The 20,982-nt window shown below is 36.2% G+C and overlaps 1 protein-coding gene across 2 annotated transcripts; it reads left to right on the top strand.

Annotated features, from left to right (window-relative positions):
• Positions 1–91: 91 nt before the first annotated feature.
• Positions 92–20,883, top strand: LOC112058223 (actin nucleation-promoting factor WASL). Of its 2 annotated transcripts, none has more exons than XM_052881433.1 (11): positions 92–443; positions 7,489–7,716; positions 8,192–8,291; positions 11,975–12,148; positions 12,332–12,448; positions 13,124–13,297; positions 13,528–13,605; positions 13,706–13,813; positions 14,157–14,356; positions 15,202–15,291; positions 15,697–20,883. In XM_052881433.1, exons 1-11 carry the CDS (start codon positions 357–359, stop codon positions 15,865–15,867), a joined length of 1,527 nt encoding a protein of 508 aa, XP_052737393.1. In that variant the 5' UTR covers positions 92–356; the 3' UTR covers positions 15,868–20,883. The 2 variants fall into 2 exon arrangements, with proteins under 2 accessions (XP_052737393.1, XP_052737394.1); XM_052881434.1 differs by lacking the exon at positions 92–443 and adding an exon at positions 6,600–6,727.
• Positions 20,884–20,982: the final 99 nt, after the last annotated feature.

Below are 20,982 nucleotides of genomic sequence, written 5' to 3'. Positions count from 1 at the left end.
TACAAAGCTGTCGAGTCTGTGGGCCTAAATAACGTTTTACTTGCAACACTGGCTAGCTGACGTCATTTGACAACCGGACCGGTTTATTAAATATTGCAACACCAGTTTGATGATTGATGTTTCACGCACGGGATGTAGAGAAAGTAAATTTATTTTTTTACTAAATTATACGCGCCCGATGTTGTAATAAATGTTAATAAGTGATATATGTATGTATCGTTGTGGTCCTTTAGTCGCGAGTGCCAAAATAGAAACGTAGGGAAGATTACAAACATTGAGAAGTTGTGATGTCTGACACATCCATTTGTGCTTATTTAAAGTGATTTTATGAGTGTTTTTTATGCAAGCTTAACAGGATGCCGAGGGGAGAGAATAGGCCGAGCGTCCTGTTGTCTCGGGATGAAAACGATCAGGTGTTCAGTCTCATCGGGCCAAAATGCCAGGTTGGTAAACTTGTGACTTTGAACACCCAAATGTCCTTCGGTAAAATTCGTATTTAGTAGATTAGAAGTATCGCTATATCGCATTTTATCATTTACCGTTACGCTGATAAACTGTGGTAATGACAGGTAGATGATTTATGTTGGTTATATCAGTAATTCGTATCATTCAAGCTATGTGTGTGTGTTTAAAAATTCTACAATACTTCCACATTGTACATTATATTCAAATAATATGATTCACCGCCAAGACTTTCTAGATATCACAACCTCTGTCACATATTCAAGAGAATTTAAAAAATTATCTTTAATAGAAACCCTTTTCACATTATCTACTTAATGTTCCAGATATTAGCTAAAAAAGATTCTATGACATGGTAGAGTAATAGGGGTGATCTCTGGATTGATGAAAAATTACCAATAGATTTTACCACACTCTTTGTTAGTGTCATAGGTTAAATATTATTACCACCTAACTTAACTTTACTACCACCTAACTAAACTTTATTACCTAATTTAACTTGTTGGTCACACACTTCTTATAATGTCTTTTTCTTGTTTCACTTCTGTGGAAGAAAGTGATTACCACAATACAGGCAATCCTAGTGTGGAGATCACAGACCTCTGTAAAATTATTATACTATAATTTTTTATTTTTTATTATCCCTGTATTCCCCTAAGTAGGTGATTTTCACGAATCCCGTGATAACCATACATGTTTCTGGGGTAAAAAGCTATATGCTACTCAATATCCCCTATTTTTCATTCAACATCCTATTAAATTCAGTTGTATCCTAACAAATATTATAAATGAAAGACTGTAACCTGTGACTGAAAAACCTTTCGGGCTTATTATATATGCATTAGGCATCGTCGTCATCATTCCCATATTCGGCTCACTGCTGAGCTCGGGTCTCCTCTCAGGATGAGAGGGGTTAGGCCAATAGTCCACCACGCTGGCCCAATACGGATTGGCAGACTTCACACACGCAGAGAATTAAGATAATTCTTTCCTCACGATGTTCTCCTTCACCGTTTGAGACACGTGATATTTAATTTCTTAAAAGGCACACAACTGAAAAGTTGGAAGTGCATGCCCCGGACCAGATTCGAACCCACACCCTCCGGAATCGGAGGCAGAGCTCATATCCACTAGGCTATCACGGCTCTATTAGGCATATACAACGTGTCCCAAAATTCAACGATAAGCGGGCGCCAAAAGATTGACCTGCTCATGAGCACTTAAGGAAAAATAATAAAAAAAATATACCTAAATTTTTTTTTTAGTTACAAAATAAATTTTAAAATTCTTTGAAAATTTACACCTTGTATGATATTTTGAACTACCGCAGCTACAATTTCTTAAATATGCTTAAGATTTTTTTTGTATCGGAACCTAAGTAGTACTACTATTCACCACAACTCTTAAAAACACCACAATGCCCGCAGTTTTTACACAAAAAAAAATCAAAATATTTTTTTTCCCTCAAATTTTTAAAGATTTTTACTTTCAGTCTACTTTGACTCATGGTCTTGCAAAAAAAAGTATGAACACCGCTATGGCAAGTTATTTTCAAAGTTGACGCAACTAATCAAGATTTCAAAATAGTATAATACCCTAGGATAACTAGTCACAAAAAAAAATATGCGTACCATTTGTAAACAAGAACCAAATTTCTTAATTGTTCTTGTTGTTAGTAATAAATTTTACTATGTTCCAAAAATGTGTTTGTTATTTTAATTACACAACATTAAAGTAAATGTTCGAATTGTTTTCCACCGGCATTAATACAGGCACGACATCGCCTTAAAAACGACCGTTTTATTTTTCGCGCATATCTTCTAGCATTGATATGTGCCGCAGCCTGAGTGATTTTTTGCCGAAGCTCGTCCAATGTCGTAATCGGTTTTGCGTAGATCCTGTCTTTGAGACAACCCCAATAAAAGAAATCCAGGGGGTTTAGGTCGGGTGATCGGGGTGGCCATAGGATAGGACCAAGTCGCCCGATCCAACGCCCCGGATACTCGTGGTCTAGGTATTGTCTCACAGGACGAGCGTAGTGAGCTGGGCAACCATCATTTTGATACCACATATTTTGAAGGTCGCTTAGGGGGACGTCTTCTAGTAATTCTTGCAAATCATTTTGTAAAAAGTTCAAATAACTGTCCCCATCTAAGTTTCCTTGTAATTCAAAAGGCCCAATCACTTTTCCATTTAAAATGCCCGTCCATAAGTTGACCTTAAATTGATATTGGGATTTGTCTTCTCTCATCAGGTGCGGATTCTCATTGCTCCAGCTGTGTAGGTTGTGAAGATTTAAATAGCCATCTTTCTTGCAGGTTGTTTCATCCGACCATAGTACTTTATCCAAGAACTGAGGATCTTCCCGATGCTTTTGAAGCATCACTCGGCAAAATGCGATCCGCAGTGGATAGTCCCGTGATAGTAACGTTTGTACACGTCTGTAATGATATGGGTGTAGCCGATGACGTTTTAGTATTCGATGTGCTGAACTTTTTGGGATTCCCGTAGCTGCTTCTATGGCACGCACTGAGGTAGTTGAATCAATGTTTATTTCATTGAGAACTTCTTCATCGCATTCCGATCTAGGTCTTCCAGCGTTTCTTCTAGCTGACGGCAAACGACCCTCCGAAAACGCTTGATGCACATTCATAAATACCCGATAATCTGGATATCTTTGAGCGTTTGGGTACCTTTCTCGATACAATCTGCTAGCAGCGTTAGCATTGCACCGACATTCTCCATAAATGAGATGCATGTTAGCGTATTCCATCGGCGTGTATGGTTGCGGCATGATAACGCTAAACAGTCCAAAATACACCAAAAGTCCAATTCACAAAACACAGGCACAGTCCAAAATAATGCCAGGTCAGTTCAGTTTGCAGATCACTTAAGTCCAGTCCAAAATGCAAAGCCAAAAGTCGTTAGTACGAGAGCCACGTCAATTGAATACGGAAAGTTGCGCAGTAAACAAAGGAGCAGAGCGTACTGACTTGCTGGGAACAGGATTTTCTTTACCTGCATCATTGTCATTCAACAAAGAACATCTGTCTATCCCTCTCTAACGTATACTTATCGCTATCTTTCTCTCTCTCTCTCTCTCTTATTTTTAAATGTTATCGTTCGTTCCATTAAAATTCTAGGAAATTGCAACGTATGACTCACATCATTTTGTGCATAAAGTAAAAGTGATTTCTAGGAGCAAAAACATTTTAGAAATTTAGTTCTTGTTTACAAATGGTACGCATATTTTTTTTTTGCGACTAGTTATCCTAGGGTATTATACTATTTTGAAATCTTGATTAGTTGCGTCAACTTTGAAAATAACTTGCCATAGCGGTGTTCATACTTTTTTTTGCAAGACCATGAGTCAAAGTAGACTGAAAGTAAAAATCTTTAAAAATTTGAGGGAAAAAAAATATTTTGATATTTTTTTGTGTAAAAACTGCGGGCATTGTGGTGTTTTTAAGAGTTGTGGTGAATAGTAGTACTACTTAGGTTCCGATACAAAAAAAATCTTAAGCATATTTAAGAAATTGTAGCTGCGGTAGTTCAAAATATCATACAAGGTGTAAATTTTCAAAGAATTTTAAAATTTATTTTGTAACTAAAAAAAAAATTTAGGTATATTTTTTTTATTATTTTTCCTTAAGTGCTCATGAGCAGGTCAATCTTTTGGCGCCCGCTTATCGTTGAATTTTGGGACACGTTGTATATCAACAAAAATCACTCTCTACTCAATGACCTACAGCATTGTATTTACTAGTTATACTGACTGATATTGTTATAAAAACTCATTGTATCTGAGGGATAGAAAAAATAACTTTTAGAGCTCATAAGTTTGGGCTATTATAAAATAAAACTTAGAAACACACACCTATTGTTTGAGAGAATTTTCTTTTGTCTTGATGTATAATAAAAAGCTTTCATATTACAATACAAGTTTTGTGAAACAATAATCACACTTATACAAGTTTTGTGAAACAATAATCATAATGAGTCATAATCTCATGTTCAAATTTCATAATGAAAGCTAAATCTGTCTCTTATAAATTCATTAGCAGACGTTTGCAACTTCATCTGCATAGAAAATCCTTAACCCTAAAAATTTCAAAAAACAGACTCATATAAAACTTTTAAATAAGCCTCTCAGAGTCAGGTTATTGTATCAGTATCATTATTCAGCATTAGCAACAAATATTTGGCTCACTGCTGAGCACAAGTCTCCTCTCAGAATGAGGCCATTAGTCCACCACACTGGCGCAATGTGGATTGGCAGTCTTCACACACAGAGAATTAAGGAAATTGTCAGATCTGCAGTTTTCCTCACAATGTGATATATAATTTCTTAAACTGCACATAACTGAAAGTTAGATTGCACGCTCTGGACTGGATTTGAACCTACTATTGTAACTGGTTTCCGCATCACACAAGAATGCTAGGATGAAAATATTTTGAGTTTTGTGCATTTTAGTAATGTTTTATTTTATAATAATTTTTCATTCACATACATATTAAAAACCTTAATTTAATTTTTTACCATATTTTTATAAAGTCAAACTTCATAGTTGCAGGTATTTTTCACTTCATAATATGAGTTTCAATAGTCATAATAAATAATAGCATGCATAACTTAATAAATAATAATACATAACATTTCCTTATAAATAAGAGGATGTTACATAATAACATATTATATTTGTAGTCAGCTGTAAGCAAGATATGAAGAAAAATACCAATAAATAAGAAATAAACAATTATTATTATTATTTTAAACCTAATATTTTTAAGTATGTCAAATATTCAAACTATCTATATTTAAATAAATTTTTGAATACACTAATGTAATTAAGATTCTTAGAACATTTTAAATTTTTCTTAGTTTTTTGTTGATATAAAATGAATTAATCTGCTTAAACTAAAACTAATACTGTTCTTAAACAAGTAACACATACATTAAAAACAATTGGCAATTTAAGCTAAATGTGGGTTGGTTAACAACATTGACTTGGTTAATGTTAATTTATTCTTAATTTTTAATTTGAATTGAATTTATTATTTTTAAATTATTTTGATTGTTTAATATTCATTTTGTAATTTTAGATTTATTGTTGTAATTATTATTTCTGATTGCTCGAGAAACGAATTGGGAAACTGTAATGTTTCTCTGGGCATATTTCATGTGTATAAATAAATAAATAAATAAATAAATAAACAAGCAACTGCATATGATATTATTGCAGTTGTATTATATTATGAAATGCAAAAAGTATTCACGCGGGCGGGAGCCCACGACTTCACCCACGTAAAAACTTATGGGTATCCAGAAAATAGGTTATATTGAGTAGTTTAAACAGCTAAACGTAATTACTTTTGCTGACTAGTCAAGGACTAACTTAATATTGAATAAAAAAAAGATCAGAAATGGATTTATTAGACACAAGTCCTTATGTAATTGGTCTCAGTTAAATACTCAAGATGTCATTTGCTGTCAGTGAAATATTATGGAAACTGCAATTTGTGTGTCAGCATTATTAGAATTTAACTAATTATTCGACAATCTGAGTTTTGTGGATATAACATATATCCACAAAACTCAGATCTCGTTGACTCACAATCTTTATTTTTTTAAGATTAATTAATTATGTAAAGTTTCGATAGAGTCTTACGTACCCCTTGACGAAATTATTAATATAGATACCAAGTAATACATAGATAACACAGGAAGCTGGTACAATATGCAAATGTTAAACAGTCAGTCAGCCAGTATTTATAAGTAGGTGAAAGTTACTAAATTACAGCCTGCTCGGTCGGGCCACTTCCATTTGTCTTTCAAATGTCGACTGACCAGTTGACAAATAATTGCTGAGCAGCATGCAAATTGCTTATTACACTTATTATCTGCGTACCGAAGTGTGTTCATCAGCATAATTAAACGGCGTGGCGTGCGTGATAGTTGAAAGCCTTGTGCACGCCATTTAATTGGCCCTCTACAAGCAAAGGCTTAGATCTAGAAATAAGAGTTCAAAAGCATTATGCCACTTATATATCAGATAGCACTATCTTAGTTAAAAGTTTTCTTTGGGAGCTATAGGTTTCTGTAGGTTCCCTATCAGCTACTCCCCCTTTAACTGAATAAAGAAATCTGTTCTCTTGGTCAGGGATGCTGTGTCTCTGTTGCTGAGCAAAAAGAAGTCCACCCTCACGACTCAGAGCTCGCGCAAGCTTATTTGCGTGGATTGACAGTTTCTCGTGATACCTCAGGGTTATTTCTTTGCATTTTGTATGATATGTGCATGTAGAGACTTTGAATGATGATAATATTTAACTCTATAATGTTGTAGTCTAAGAAAGTGATTTATACTACTGCCTACGTAACTCTGGACTGCTAATGTAAATATTGGAAAAAAAGATAAACTCTTCATAACCAAACTCCCCATATCCTAACTAAGACCTCAGCTTCCTTACATATCTTGTAACATACACAATCGCCATTCATGTATCATTACTATCAGCCGATGGACGTCCACCGCTGGACATAGGTGTCTTGCATGAAGTTTTAAACACCACAGGCAGCCAGTATCCAGCGGCTGTAACCCGCTTGACATCGTTCATACAGCAAGTGAGGGAGTCGACCAACACTGCGATTTCTGGAGCCATTCCAGCACCTTGGGAGCCCGACGTCCATTGGCTATTCTAACTATCTGCCCCGCCCATTTCCACTTCATCTTTGCGACACATTAACCCATATCAGTGAGTTTGGTTTTCTTGCGGAACTCCTTATTCCTGATTCGATCGCGCAGAAATACTCCCAGTATATCTCGCCCCATCTTAGATCTCGCTTAGGTATGATACTTCTTATAAGACCATAGTTAGCGACCAAGTCTCTGTATAGGTCATTACTGGCAATATGCAGTGTTAGAAGATTTTTTATCTTCAAGCAAAGGAGTTTTATCAAGTAACACACACACTAAAATTAATTTATATCACCTTGGTAGTCTTATTCAAAATTAATATTTATTGCAGAGCCTAGCCACAGCAGTAGTTCAACTGTTCACAACCGAGGGTCCGGGACATTCAGAATGGAAGAAAAAGGACACGGGAGTGCTCTGCCTTATCAAAGACAACAGCAAAAGATCGTACTTCTTCCGGATATACTGCCTCTATCGGAAGACCATGATATGGGAGCATGAGGTGTATTTACAAATTGAGTATAAGAGCCCCCGGCCGTATTTACACACTTTTGAAGCTGAGGTGCGTATTGAAATTCATTTATTGCCAGAATGTGGTGGAACAGATATTACTTAGATTACATTTTGGTGTGGCTCATACATAATCTGCCTAATATGCGTGCAAGAAAATTTTAAATTACATTTATTTAAATAAAACAAATTAAATAATGTCAGAAATATTAATATTTTATGTCCTTGTCTAAAAAAACTTTTATCATATTTTTATTTTTAACTCGAAGTTTGATACCACCTAAACTTCGAGTCCGTTCTGAACACAAGGCGTGTGGTTGTGCAGTAAACTAAAACATCGCAGTCGGGTTTTTAATAGCTCGCAGATCGGCATGTTGCAATATCAAAGCGGAGTCGAAATTTGGCGCGACCTATACGTACTAAGATTTTTTGTTCTTTGGACAAAAATTATACCTAACCTATCTTTATAAAAATTACGGGTAGTAGTAGTAGTAGGTAGTATTGAATTTATATTTAATAATTTGCAGGATTACATGACCGCGTTCAACTTCGCTAACGAAGATGAAGCGAAAGTGCTCAGAGACACTCTCAACGAGAAAATTAAGTTGCGGAAACAGAGACGAGAAGGTTCGTAAACATAATCGATCTAATGCGTATCGGAACACGTATGGTACGCTCCGTTACGTCCAGACAGCCGACAGACATTCGGTCATTCACACTTGGACGATTTCATTCCGGATTTTTTTTTATTTAATGACAATTTACCCCTCGACTGTCGCTTCACCTGATGTTTGGTGACAACGCAGACTAAGATGGAAGCGGACTTACTTGCTTACATGTACCTCATCCAAGTAAGTACTTGGATAATAATCCGCTACAGATTTTTAACCCCAAAAAGGGGGATTTATAACTTTACCACATGTATCTGTTTGTTTGTGTGTCTCGTATGTGGCACCGTAGCTTCCAAACGCAGGGTCTGACTTGGACGCGGCTCTTGGCTGTATAGGTACAATGAAGATCTACAGTAATTTTATTATCAAAGATAAAAGTCACATTAATTTTATCAGTTTATCTAATTTTAGGATAACAAATCAGAGACCAGTTTTAACCAGACATCATAAATATTCTATTAGAAAACTAACGGTAATCTACTGTCTCTGAATGAGAAATGTTTCTTGATAAACGTAATTGCCTTCGATTATTATAGAGCGCTTCTGAAGCAGTATTTTTTTTTTGGACTTTGTGTGTTTACTTGGCAGCACTCAATAATTCTGCAGAATAGGATCAAGATGTCACAATATTATTGATTCGGTATAAAGGTGAAATATCACAGTTTGCAAAAAATTTAAAGACAAGCAGGAGCATAGCTACCGCCGTATCAACCTATCAATAATACCCCCGGGTTACAAAGGCCTTTAAGGACTTCGATGGGACAGGAACAGCTATTATCAGACTTATCACTATTGTCTAGATATACTCGTAGAAGCAGAAATTATAGAAAAACTGAAAATTCTTCAGCTACTTACTTATATTTGATTTAATAAATCAATTTGCTGAAAATAAATGCAAGAAAAGTAAGTATATTTACTTTAATTTGAACTGTTGCGAGCTGAATATCTTTCTCTGAAATGATTCTTTTGTGAGAAAATTTTACCCTTTTCGGTTTACCCCAACTAATTATGATCCAAGGCCCGCTAGGCCACTGATTATTATCAGACAAGGCTGTATTGGGAATCAATCTACAGCTAACTGGAATAACAAAAGCAGTAATAGATTATTACGTAAATCGAGAAATGGCGGGCGAGAGTGAAAGTATTGTATAATCATCTGAGGTCTAGTGGAGATTCTTTTCCGCAGATAGCATCGGTCGACAGTTGTGATAACGTTCAATATTCCTTATCTTCATTGGAGAAATAAAGTTACATCGATAATATTGGCTTCACGGAAAACCCTCTATCTTTATTGTAAAATTTACAATCGCAAGATCTGACTTCACTTTGATTAGAATTTCTTTTCAAGCGATTTTGTGTCATTCGTTATTTCTGGATGAAAAGTATCTCAGACTTTTTAATATTCCCGACAAAGTGTATGCAAAATTTCACGTGTCCTGAGAATGCTACACTGCTAATATACATAACGTTTTATTAGCTTGACGGTTTTGAACCTATCTGAGCGGTAACAGATTTGTCGGATTGTACCGGAAATTATCAAAATATTTATTTCTTTTCTATATCATACCTATATCTATTTATTTGCTCAATTTATCCAGATACATTCAGCAGTTGAATAGGTTAGATGATCAACCTGGTAATTAGATTTGTCATTCCCATACGGTTTTTAATTTTATAGGCCAGCAAGGCATCAAGCCATGTTTGATAATATACTCAGAGGCACAATTATCCGCCCACTTTAATATACTCTCGTCATATTAAAGTGAACGGATAATTGTGCCTCTGAGTATATAAATGTAACATAGCTTGAGGCCCTGCTGGCCTATTCACTATTGTGGTCTTTATTATCAACCTATTAAAATAAACATAAAATCTGTTGAGAAATATCATCTACCTACTGTATGTTATCCACCAGTAGACACCGGATGACATTTGTTACATAGAATCTCAATTTCGTATATGTCAACTAACATACGTCAAAGTCAAAGATAGTGAATTAGCCTGCTGGAGTTACTTATTGTAACTGTTATGGCTTTGAAATGATAGCCGCTATATCTTCTGCTCCCATGTTATGCAACATTCGCTCTGAAAACACAACTTCTCCCTATTCTATTGATCTGAATGGGCAATGATTTCATCTCATGTTTATGCATTAAGATAATGATCGCTTAGCGCGGATAATACGAAACGTGTGTACTCGAATATATAAACAAACGACATCCACAGATGTTTTTCTTGTTATGTCATCAAACGGTGTGAAATCGGGTCGATTTTACGACGTGGCGTTAGTACCAAATTATGGTGTCGAACCTCGTCTACATATAAATTTATATAATTTACATACATTATAATAGGTACATGTGTTAAGTTTCTGACTTTGTATGCTGACATCATTTTACAAAAAGAAACATTTATTCCAGTTACGAGACAACCTATGATAGATTATAATCATTGCAATGAGAACCATATAGGTACTTGGATAATTATAGAGTGGACCTGTGCCCACCCTAGGAATCTGGGCTACCGATAAGGAATTCTATTAAGATACGACTAATAATAGACTTGATGTCGGTGACTTGTTCTTCTGCGGATCTCCTCATTTCTGATTCGATAATATCGATCTCCGAGCATACGAGTAGCTCGTTCCATCGCCCGCTATCCATAGCAGAATTCAACTCGGCCGGGCCGCATTCGGGAAACTTCGCGATATCTTGTCGTCTGAAATTCCTCAGTGCCTGAAGACAAAAGTCTTCGAACAGTGCGTGTTGCCAGTGATGACCTATGGCTCCGAGGTTTAGTCGCTTACTATGGGCCTCACAAGAAGGCTCAGAATCACACAGCGGGCGATAGAACGAGTTGCCACAGCGGTGTCACATCACTAATGGTTAAACACCGGAATGGTAAAAAGACTACATCTTCATTTAAGTTGTTAAACTACCTGCACGCCTAGCATGCGTCAAAACATATCTCGTGACGAGAGAGGCGACCAATAGGCAAAATTGAAACACAGCGATATAAGACAATAGGGATGATGACAGTTTTTTAAATTGTATATAGATTAAGAGTATACTAATAGTAAAGCAATTTTGTAAAAGGAACAAGGTATCTGCGATCATTACTTTCGGAGCTACAGGGATTTAAAGAGTCAGATTTGCGGCGCTGGCGCGGATCCCTGAAAAACGCCCCATACAAAATGGCTCTAACTAATGACGTCATAGGCAATGTAATGATCGTTAGATTTGTATGCGCGTTCAAACAAAATTACCATTATCTTTGTTATTTGTGCGTTTATGCTTATAGTTCATATATTAAAAAATGTCACATTTAATGTAAGGAAGCTAAAACTGTATGAATTTTCATCTAATTACGATAAAATATTTTTAATAGATTTTGAAATTTTATAATCTCATTTATTTTGCAAATATCCAAACAATCTTTGTTTTTTATGTATAAATTAGTTAACATTGACCCTATTTACCCGAATGTATCATAAAAATCAATATATTCAAACCTAGTCATCATCCCCATTGTTGACATATTGACATATTGTTAGTTAGACATGCATTTATAATTTTCTCGTGACCCGTATTCTAAGTCAACTTGTTACCGATTTACATAAAAGAGGTTTCCATCCAACAGAGAGGAGACAGCGCTCAATGCTGTCGGCACGCGCCAACAGCGTGTCGTCCCACAGCTCCAGCGTATCCAGCACGCCGCGCCTCAATGGCGTCACGCCGCCGCCGCCGCCGCCCGCCGCGCCTGCGCCTGCACCCGCGCCGCCAGCGCTCGCCAACAAGACCAACACCCTGTCCAGTGAGTGACAACCCTACACACAATCGCAACTCCAGCGTGTCCAACACGCCCCGCCTCAATGGTTTCACGCCGCCTTTACCGCCGACCGGATACATGGCACTTTAAAAGTCATATTGTCAGTGAACTACGCCTCTACTCTACTCCTTACCATAATACCTAAACTATATTCGGATTTTCTTACAGATTACACACTGAAGAGTTCGAGCAAGAAGCCGAAGGCGCGTAAACTGACGAAAGCTGACATCGGCATGCCGTTAGACTTCAAGCATGTGTCCCATGTGGGGTGGGACGAGAATAAAGGTAAGCTCATCAAAGTTTTGCAGTAGAAGAACTTAATGATAGTTCTTTATTCACACTTTTAAGATTTTCGGATTCGAATATTAAACTTCTTTTAAAACAATTTAGAAATTGAGGATGATAAATACGGGGAATACAGTTACAGTTAAAATTATTTATTTTTATCTACATACCTAAAAAATCATCACTCCATTAGCTAAAGAATCCAACAGTTTGTTAAATTAAGTGAGACTCTGGCGCACTGTGTGTTGGTAAAGGGTTTTCCCTAACTTGCAGTCCAAGATGGTATCAAGGTAATTTTAAAAATGTTTTATGCTCATAATTGGTTTCAACGCGACATTGTACCATACCCTAAAGTGTTTTTCAGATAGCATGGGTAATTGGGTACGGTGACAGTCAGTCGCCTGTTAATAATCTACTATAGTGAATCGCGACAAACTTTCAAGAGTGATACAAACTGTCACGTGCACGATTCTACATGTAACGAACTGTAGATCATAACTCATAAAAAAGTTAAAGCCTGCGCAGATAGGAAGAGTTTCGTTTTACCAATCTTTCGTTCTGTAATCCAAATAACAAAATTAACGCAGATTGCAGCACTCAAAATTACCTGAAAAGTTTGTCTGTGCGAACTCTTGATACGCCAAAAAAGTTTTTAATATATTTGTGGTCTGCCAGGCTTCGACGTGGACCTGCCCGAGGAGGAGATGCGCTCGTTCTTCAGCAAGGCGGGCATCACGGAGGTGCAGCTCAAGGATCACGCCACGCGTCAGTTCATCTACGACTTCATCAACAAGAACGGCGGCATGGACGCCGTCAAGGAGGAGCTGCACGACGCGCCCAAGGCTAACGGTGAGAGTCTGGTGCCGTGCCCAGGGTACAGTTGTACTTGCAGTGTCTAGTGCCGTGCCCAGGTTAGCGAGGAGTGGTTGTTAAGAAACTTATTTTGGAAAATAGGTTCCCTCTGTGCCTGCTCTAAGACGTCGCTTGCCTTATTAACATTGCCTTGCTTGCACTTGCATTACGTAAGCGGCAGAATTGAAAAAAATCAATTGTTTATTACTTATGTGTACAAATTTCAGAATCGCCCCGAGGTGCCATGCCGCCGCCGCCTCCCGCGCCGCCCGTGCCCTCCCGCGCGCCGCACCCCCCCGCACCACGTAAGTTGGATGCAAATAATATAGGGATTAAGAAAATAAGTCAGATTACCTGCGTGTTCGCGTGAACTGGTATTATATGAAATATGTTAACTTCCCGCAGCGTCCCGCGCTCCCCCGCCGCCGCCCGCGCGCGCCGTGCCCCCTCCCCCGCCGCCGCCCGTCACGCTGCACACGCCGCGCAACCCGCCGCCGCCGAGACCACATCAACGTACGTATACACGAGTACAACAGCCGCCTTGTGTAACTGAAACTATTGGCGCACTTCGCGTGACGTTTGAGAAAGATTGCTCTTTTGATTTAAGAACCAAACCTCTCTTTTCTATCTTTAGTTCATTTCGCCTTCTGAATAATAAAAAATAACTCCTCTGTTTGATCCAGCTAACTATGTTTTGATTAAGTTATGTATCTAAAACGAGTCTAACGACATGACTAGTGCTATAGTACTAACTAGTGTTTACTCTATGTAGCCGTTATTAAAGACTATTTTCTTACAATATAAACATACGGGGCCCCCTTTGCCATTTTCTATGGTCTGTGATTACAATGTCCAGCTCCTGCAAGTGCACCGCCCTCGGTGCCCCCGCCGCCGCCGCCATCGTCCGCGCCGCCGCCCCCGCCGCCGCCGCCCCCGCTGGCGCCGTGCGCGCCCCCGCCGCCCCCCGCGCCGCCCATGCCCGCCGACACCGCCGTGCCGCAGGACGCTCGCAGCGCGCTCATGGAGAGCATCCGCGGAGGAAACAAGAACTTGAAGGTAATTTTACAAATAACCTTGCTCGTCATTGTGCCATCGAAATTAAACGTAAACAAATCTTGTTTAATTCACTTCTTGGAACTATCTGTTCGCAAACAATTCCCCTTTCTGTTTATGCTCCGAACTTTTTAAAGTTCTCGATTAAACAATGATTCCTACTTGCCGATATTACAATACGCGAGTTTTGGAGTGCTATTATGTAACAATGTTTAAATTCGCCTCTATCTTTCTCTTTCTATAGTATCATGTTAGACAGTGAGGTACAGAGGTGAATTCCAAACAAACACTACGATTGAAGTATTTATTTGGAACTTGTGCTGGAGAGCTGTTAAAAGTCTCGTCAGAGTCAATTAGGCATTCTCATTTCAATAACTAATGTACAATAAACAAAAAGTATATTTTATAAATAAACTGTATGTTTAAAAAAAAAAAACCCCTGGCCAATCTAGATGAACAATTAGGATGAAAGGTCGAAGAAAGGTTATGTACATAACATTATTTGTCAGGACAACTTAATTAACAAATCAAACTGTGACCAAAATAAGACCCTAGCATGGGAGAGAATGACCTTGAGTGGAGTCACGCACTTGTGAACGTTGTGTATAGGGTTAAAGGATCCTTTCACAGTTAACAAACATTTCTCTTTTCCACTCAAGTCACTATCTCCGCGTATCCCAAGTAACCCATAAAGAATTACACAACAAGAAATGTGGACGGCTCGAACGCCACGCATATTGAAGCCGACCGCACGCTTATATCGCAAGTCGTTCCCGCCAACCGACCGGTACCCCGGTATTATTATCATATTTAATTATTATCTCTAAATGTGTTATTTAACATTCCAGCATGTGGAAGTGGGCTCAAAAACCTCACTAAACGATGACAGCAGAAGCAATCTGATGAGTGAAATACGACAAGGATTTAACTTGAAAGCTGTAAGTCACTTATCACCAATTAATTATTATTATTTATTATTTTGTTAAATCCTACCAATCCTACCAATAAAAAATCCTACCAATGTAAAAGTTTTTCATTTGTATACTTGTACCACATTCAAACAAAAAATTACCAGGTTTGAAATCACTTTAAAGTCAATGAAAACAAACTTGCTACTGCCCTCAGAGTCCCGATGGATATTAGAAGGTTAAAGCTCGCCTACATATGACATTCCCTAAATAAAATAAACAAAATATATCTTAACAAAAATGAACAAATAAAATAAATTAGCATGAATTAGTAATAACATTCGGTTTGTAGGTTAGGCACTTTTTAAACGTTCATCTATTTGTACAGACTCTACAATCGGTATTAATATTGGTAACTTCTTACTCCTTATCCAGGTACGTCGGTCGGACAGCAAGACAGAAAACGAGAAATCCAGCAGTGGTTCCGAGCCAAGCGGCCTCGCGGGCGCCCTCGCCAGGGCTCTCGAGGAACGCAAGCGAGCGATACACTCCTCCGACTCGGAAGACAGCACCGAAGATTCGACGAGCGATGGAGAATGGGACTAGTTATTATCTGTGATTGTTGTGATCATCAAGTCTAGTGTGATTAGTGATCCTGTGAGACTGGAAAACGAGTGTGATTACGTAAGTCTAATTATAACAAATGCAAGTCATCACGTTAAGCAATCAAGTGTGATTATAGTGATCAGGGGTGACTAGTATTCGTTATTAGAGTGATCAGAGGTTATTAGTGATTGTGATTATAATTATCACTATAAATACGTGAGTCTAATAATCTAGTATGATAATAATGATCATATTTGATTATATGTGACTAGAACATCGTACATGTATCTTTTGAGTAACACCAAGTGTTCTTATAGTTGTTGAGTGATTAGGCCAGTCATAACTTTTATTATGTTAGCATCTGGGTCAGGTTTTTGTGAAATATAATTCTTTTGATCACAATTAATTCTAGAGATAGCTGTGATTAAAATAATCATACTTTACAATATGATTATGTGTGATCACAATGATCATACATACTTAATTATAGTGATCATATTTGTTCATCATGATCATGTGTGATTAGAATGAACATGTGCGACTAGTGATTCTACACGACTTTATTGACGACTTATTTTATAATTTTAAATGTATAAAAAGTGTTTTCATACTATAAAATTTTCAGTTGATTTATTTAGTAACAAACATACAAGTTTCAATTCTACAACTATAATGATGTTTTTTTTTAATCTAAGAGTGTGTACAAACTGGTACCATTATGTCGCGTGAAATAATAACAAAAAGCGCACGACTAAATTTGTCGAAAGTATGAAAACATTTTTACATTATAGCTATACTAACTTAGCTAGCATTATTTTTGAAAATTATTAATTTAAATGTTTATCATATCTATCGTTTTTTAATCATTATTGTATTGTAATAAAAATAATTTTGTTGTATATTATGTATATATGTAGTAATTCCATACGAAATAATCGACTGAAGTTAACAAAAGTGATTTTAAAATTTAACGAAAATATCCGTGTATAAATAGTTATTAGATAAGTATTCATTGTAATAGGATTGAAAGAAATATTTTACTAATTTCAACATTCAATTATAGTACGATTATTAATTACAGTCAGTAAAATGACAAGTGCAACTGTCACTGAAATGTCACTTTACTGACTGAAATTAATAATCGTACATACTATTAATCTTACTTGAGATTATTAATTCCAGTCAGAAAAGTGACAGTTGCACTTGTCATATTACTGACTGGAATTAATAATCGTATTGGCAGTAGCTTGTGTATGAAAAATATTGTGTTTTTTGTAATTATTATTATTTTTATTTCATTGCTTCATTGAGGAGTTTTAAGGTTTTATAGCAAATCATTATGGAACCTCGATTAAAAGCCATACAATGATAAATATAACAATACAAATTAGTTTAATAATAAATGCTTAACAATGACAAACTTGCGTAACAAGTCACCAGTCACATTACATTTAATTTAATTATTGTATTGCTTTTGTTTGTTACAAAAAATACTTGACATTTTAACATTGATAACCATCATCGCCATTTTATTATTTTCTGAATATGACGTGAACTTGTATTTAAAAAAAATATACATAACTATTCTTGTTTGGAACTATTCTTGGTTAGGAAAGTACTACGAAGCCATGATTATTTCAAGAAAAGAGGAATATAGAACTTAAATCCACCATTTTTCCGATTCGGGTTAGTTTTTTTTATTATTTAAAAGTTAACCTGATGTTAAGTGAAAATATATTTGTAAACTAATTTGGTGCGCATAAGTTGTGACCTTATATAGTTAGTAATTATATTTTTCATTTATTCTTCGTTTCTTATTCTAGAAGTTTATGTGATGTAAATTATAAGGAACCACGTAACTGCCTTAGGTTTTGATGTAACTTATATAGCTGTAAAATGTTTAGATCAGTACATACGGCGAAATATTACCGCTATTACCTACAATGTAGGCCCTACATTATAAAACTTAGTTGATTTAACTCACATAAATTCTGTATATCTGGTAAAAAAGCTAGCTAATAGCTATTACAGACTATTATTTATACCCGTACCTCATTGACCTCTTATAATAAAAGGACGCACAATTATGTAGAAAATTTCATTTAAAAACTGGCCAATTTTGCTTTGACAGTTTTAGTAATATTGGTAAAGAAAATTAAAACCTAAAAGCCTTTAAATATAGTCCATTAATCAATAAAATTCCAAATTCAGAGCAAATTCAACCTTAAGAATTGAGTTTAAGGTTTAATTTGTAAATGCGACTACTTGAATTGAGTGCCAAGAAGTTGTGTTTGGCACTCATTAAGTGGGGACGTTTTTGGTCGCTGATTGTGCATCCACTTTTAATAGGAGATCGATGCCATTGCCGTACATACACAATTTCATCCAAATCCAATTCACTATATATACTCGTAAATATAAATTATGTTAGTTACACTCTACTTTGTAAATTGCAAAACACCAGGGTGTGGCTTTATCGTGACACGGCTGTGTATTTTAATACATGTAATAGTTGTTTACATTTAAATGGTGGCGCTGCACTCTTCGACATGCTCAGACTAAATACATAAGGACTAGTATCGCACCCAAATTCACAAACAAAATTTTTTGCCATTTTCTAAGGAAAACGAGCTTAGATTTCATACATATCTTATACTAAACTAGCAGTTTTTGTTCGTTTTTTTACACCATTTAACTACTCAAAAAGGTATTTTTACGGAGGTTTTTAACCGACGGACAAGATTGTAAACTATGAAACATCGATAATATAGAGACAGTGTTTATAATCGCATAAGATCGTTGATCATATACTTTGACAGAAAAATAATGTCTTGCGAGGCAGGTCTTTCATGCGATGTGTCTGCCTTCGATGAAAGTAACGAATATTTTGTTTTTCTTGATGTGCACCAGATAGTAAATCCGGAATGTAGATACTAGATACCTATATAGCTGCGATATTATCAACTTGTATCTCCTCCATCATGTTATATTTATAATCTTTTAGACTGCCTCCCACTAAAGAAGCATATTCGAAGATGTCAAAAATAATCGCACGGTAATATTTCGTCATGTGTGCGAGCCCTAATGAACGAAAAATATGTATTATATGTTTTTCTTTGAAGCAATAACTTTCACTGTTAGTAAGCCACTTGTTATCAATAAGATTTATTATTTAATGTTATATTATTATTAAGACTTAATGTATTACATTTAAGAGGTGTTTTTTTTTTCACAACATTATATTTTTAAGGACATTTTGTCTTATGTATTATTTATTTCTAAAATTTAAGATTAAAGCACAAGATAATCAAGAGATAACTAATTTCTAAATTCACAACTTTGCAAGTTAAAATGTTAGAAGGAGCTGACAAACATTGCTGTCTTAGGCTGCCTGTCCACTAAAGCGGAGCGAGGGAGCGTAGCGAAGAAACGGACTAATACGGAGCGGAGTTGCGTACTGTCTGTACCGGAGCGGAGCGATGCTGCGGAGTAAAGTGAATGGCCGAAGAAACTTCCCCGCTCCGTTTACCGGTTTTATATGAATTTTTAAATTAGCTCGCAAGTTCCTGTCCACTTAAGAGGAGCGGAGATTTTGTGCAATCCTATTGGTTAATATTTCTCCGTTTTTCGGCTCCGCTTCGGTGGACTGGTAGCCTAAAGGACAAGTTGCCAGGCACATGAGGCATGTTAAACGTTTAATTTAATTATAAAAGTGTAGAGAGACATACAAAGGACATCATTCACGCTCCATACATTTATGGGCTGTTTTGAAAGTGCCGGCTAACAAAAAAAAACAACAATCGTTAGAACTAGCCATTTGGTGCAATAGCTAATATGGCACAAAAGTTGTAGGTTGGCTCTGAACCAAATAGTACAGGTCCGACGATTCGTCATTTCCATACATTTCATTGATTTTTTAAAGTGCCCGCATTTTGTGGTACAACTTGTCGATATATTAAGGAAAGCTGTACCTATTAAATAAGTTCGTTTTGAGCTTTAACTGTAACTTTATTGGTGAATCAAATATATTAACATTTGTATCTTAATAAATAGAAGTGTTACATTGCGGACTTTACGAAAAGTGAATAATTGATTTCTTTGGTATTATCTGCGTTTCAAGTTGTACGTATTTTGACAAAGCATAATATTACTTACTTTTTGTCTTTGTCTTCAGAGTAGCTATCGTTTTGCTCTTATCTACTGATATTTTTTTTTCGATGTTTTGAAATATATCCCATCACTATAATGACGGTCGTCGTTATAGCGCTATGACGTATTTACAAATTTTGTGGCGATCAAATGCGTGTAATTATAAGCATTAAGGCTGGCCGCAAACGCTCGTTTTCCGTGAATTCGGAAAACCGAAAGCATAAAATCAATATAAAACACCTTAAATGATCCACATGTACGTTTTTTACGAACGGAATAAATTCCGCGCGTACTTAACATGCGAGCTCTTGCGACGACATTTCGAATGAGAAAAACGTAGTCTGCGGTAATTTTACGGAATTTCAAATCGAAATTTGGAAAACGAATACGGAAAATGAATGTATGTAGTCAGCCTAAAACGCACGGGTTAACTGCTAGTGCGTTATAAACGCAGTGTCGCCATTACAATTTGACAAGTATGTTTTGTACGTCACTGAAAACCATAACTAACACGTGCGTGTATTTACTGTTATAGTCTGTAGCATTTAAATAGATTGTAAAAAAGACGCAAAAACTATTTTTATAATATTAAACTATGTTTTCTATTTAATTGTTAAACCAGTTTCTAGTGTAAGTTTTAAAAAATCGTGATGGTTTACGTTAGTCTGCCAAAATACGTATCGTTGTCATGTTTCTATACACAATTGATACATTTAAAGCTATCTCTACTTTAAAACTTACATTAAAAATCTGTAAGTCTGGGACCTTGTAGCATAAATGTATGAGCGTCGAGACTTATAAAGCAATGTTATAACCACCTGTAACACTACATAATTATATGTTGACTAAATAAATAATTAATACTTTAATTTCTTTTTAATTTGTCACTTACAAAGATCGTGATCTATTACCATTACCATTAGTTATTTAGGGGGATGTCATTAAGTACACGGGAGGTAAAAATGA

This window comes from Bicyclus anynana, chromosome 4 (genome assembly GCF_947172395.1).
Source record: "Bicyclus anynana chromosome 4, ilBicAnyn1.1, whole genome shotgun sequence".
NCBI classification, from domain to species: Eukaryota; Metazoa; Arthropoda; class Insecta; order Lepidoptera; family Nymphalidae; genus Bicyclus; species Bicyclus anynana.
Note: the sequence above shows the minus strand (reverse complement) of the source record. Positions and strands in the feature narration are given on the sequence as shown.

Coding starts and splice junctions, on each gene's coding strand:
- LOC112058223 (XM_052881433.1), top strand. CDS start 357: ATGCCGAGGGGAGAGAATAGGCCGAGCGTCCTGTTGTCTCGGGATGAA. Junction 8,292..11,974: donor GCGGAAACAGAGACGAGAAG/GTTCGTAAACAT, acceptor TCCATCCAACAG/AGAGGAGACAGCGCTCAATG. Junction 13,814..14,156: donor GCCGCCGAGACCACATCAAC/GTACGTATACAC, acceptor TACAATGTCCAG/CTCCTGCAAGTGCACCGCCC.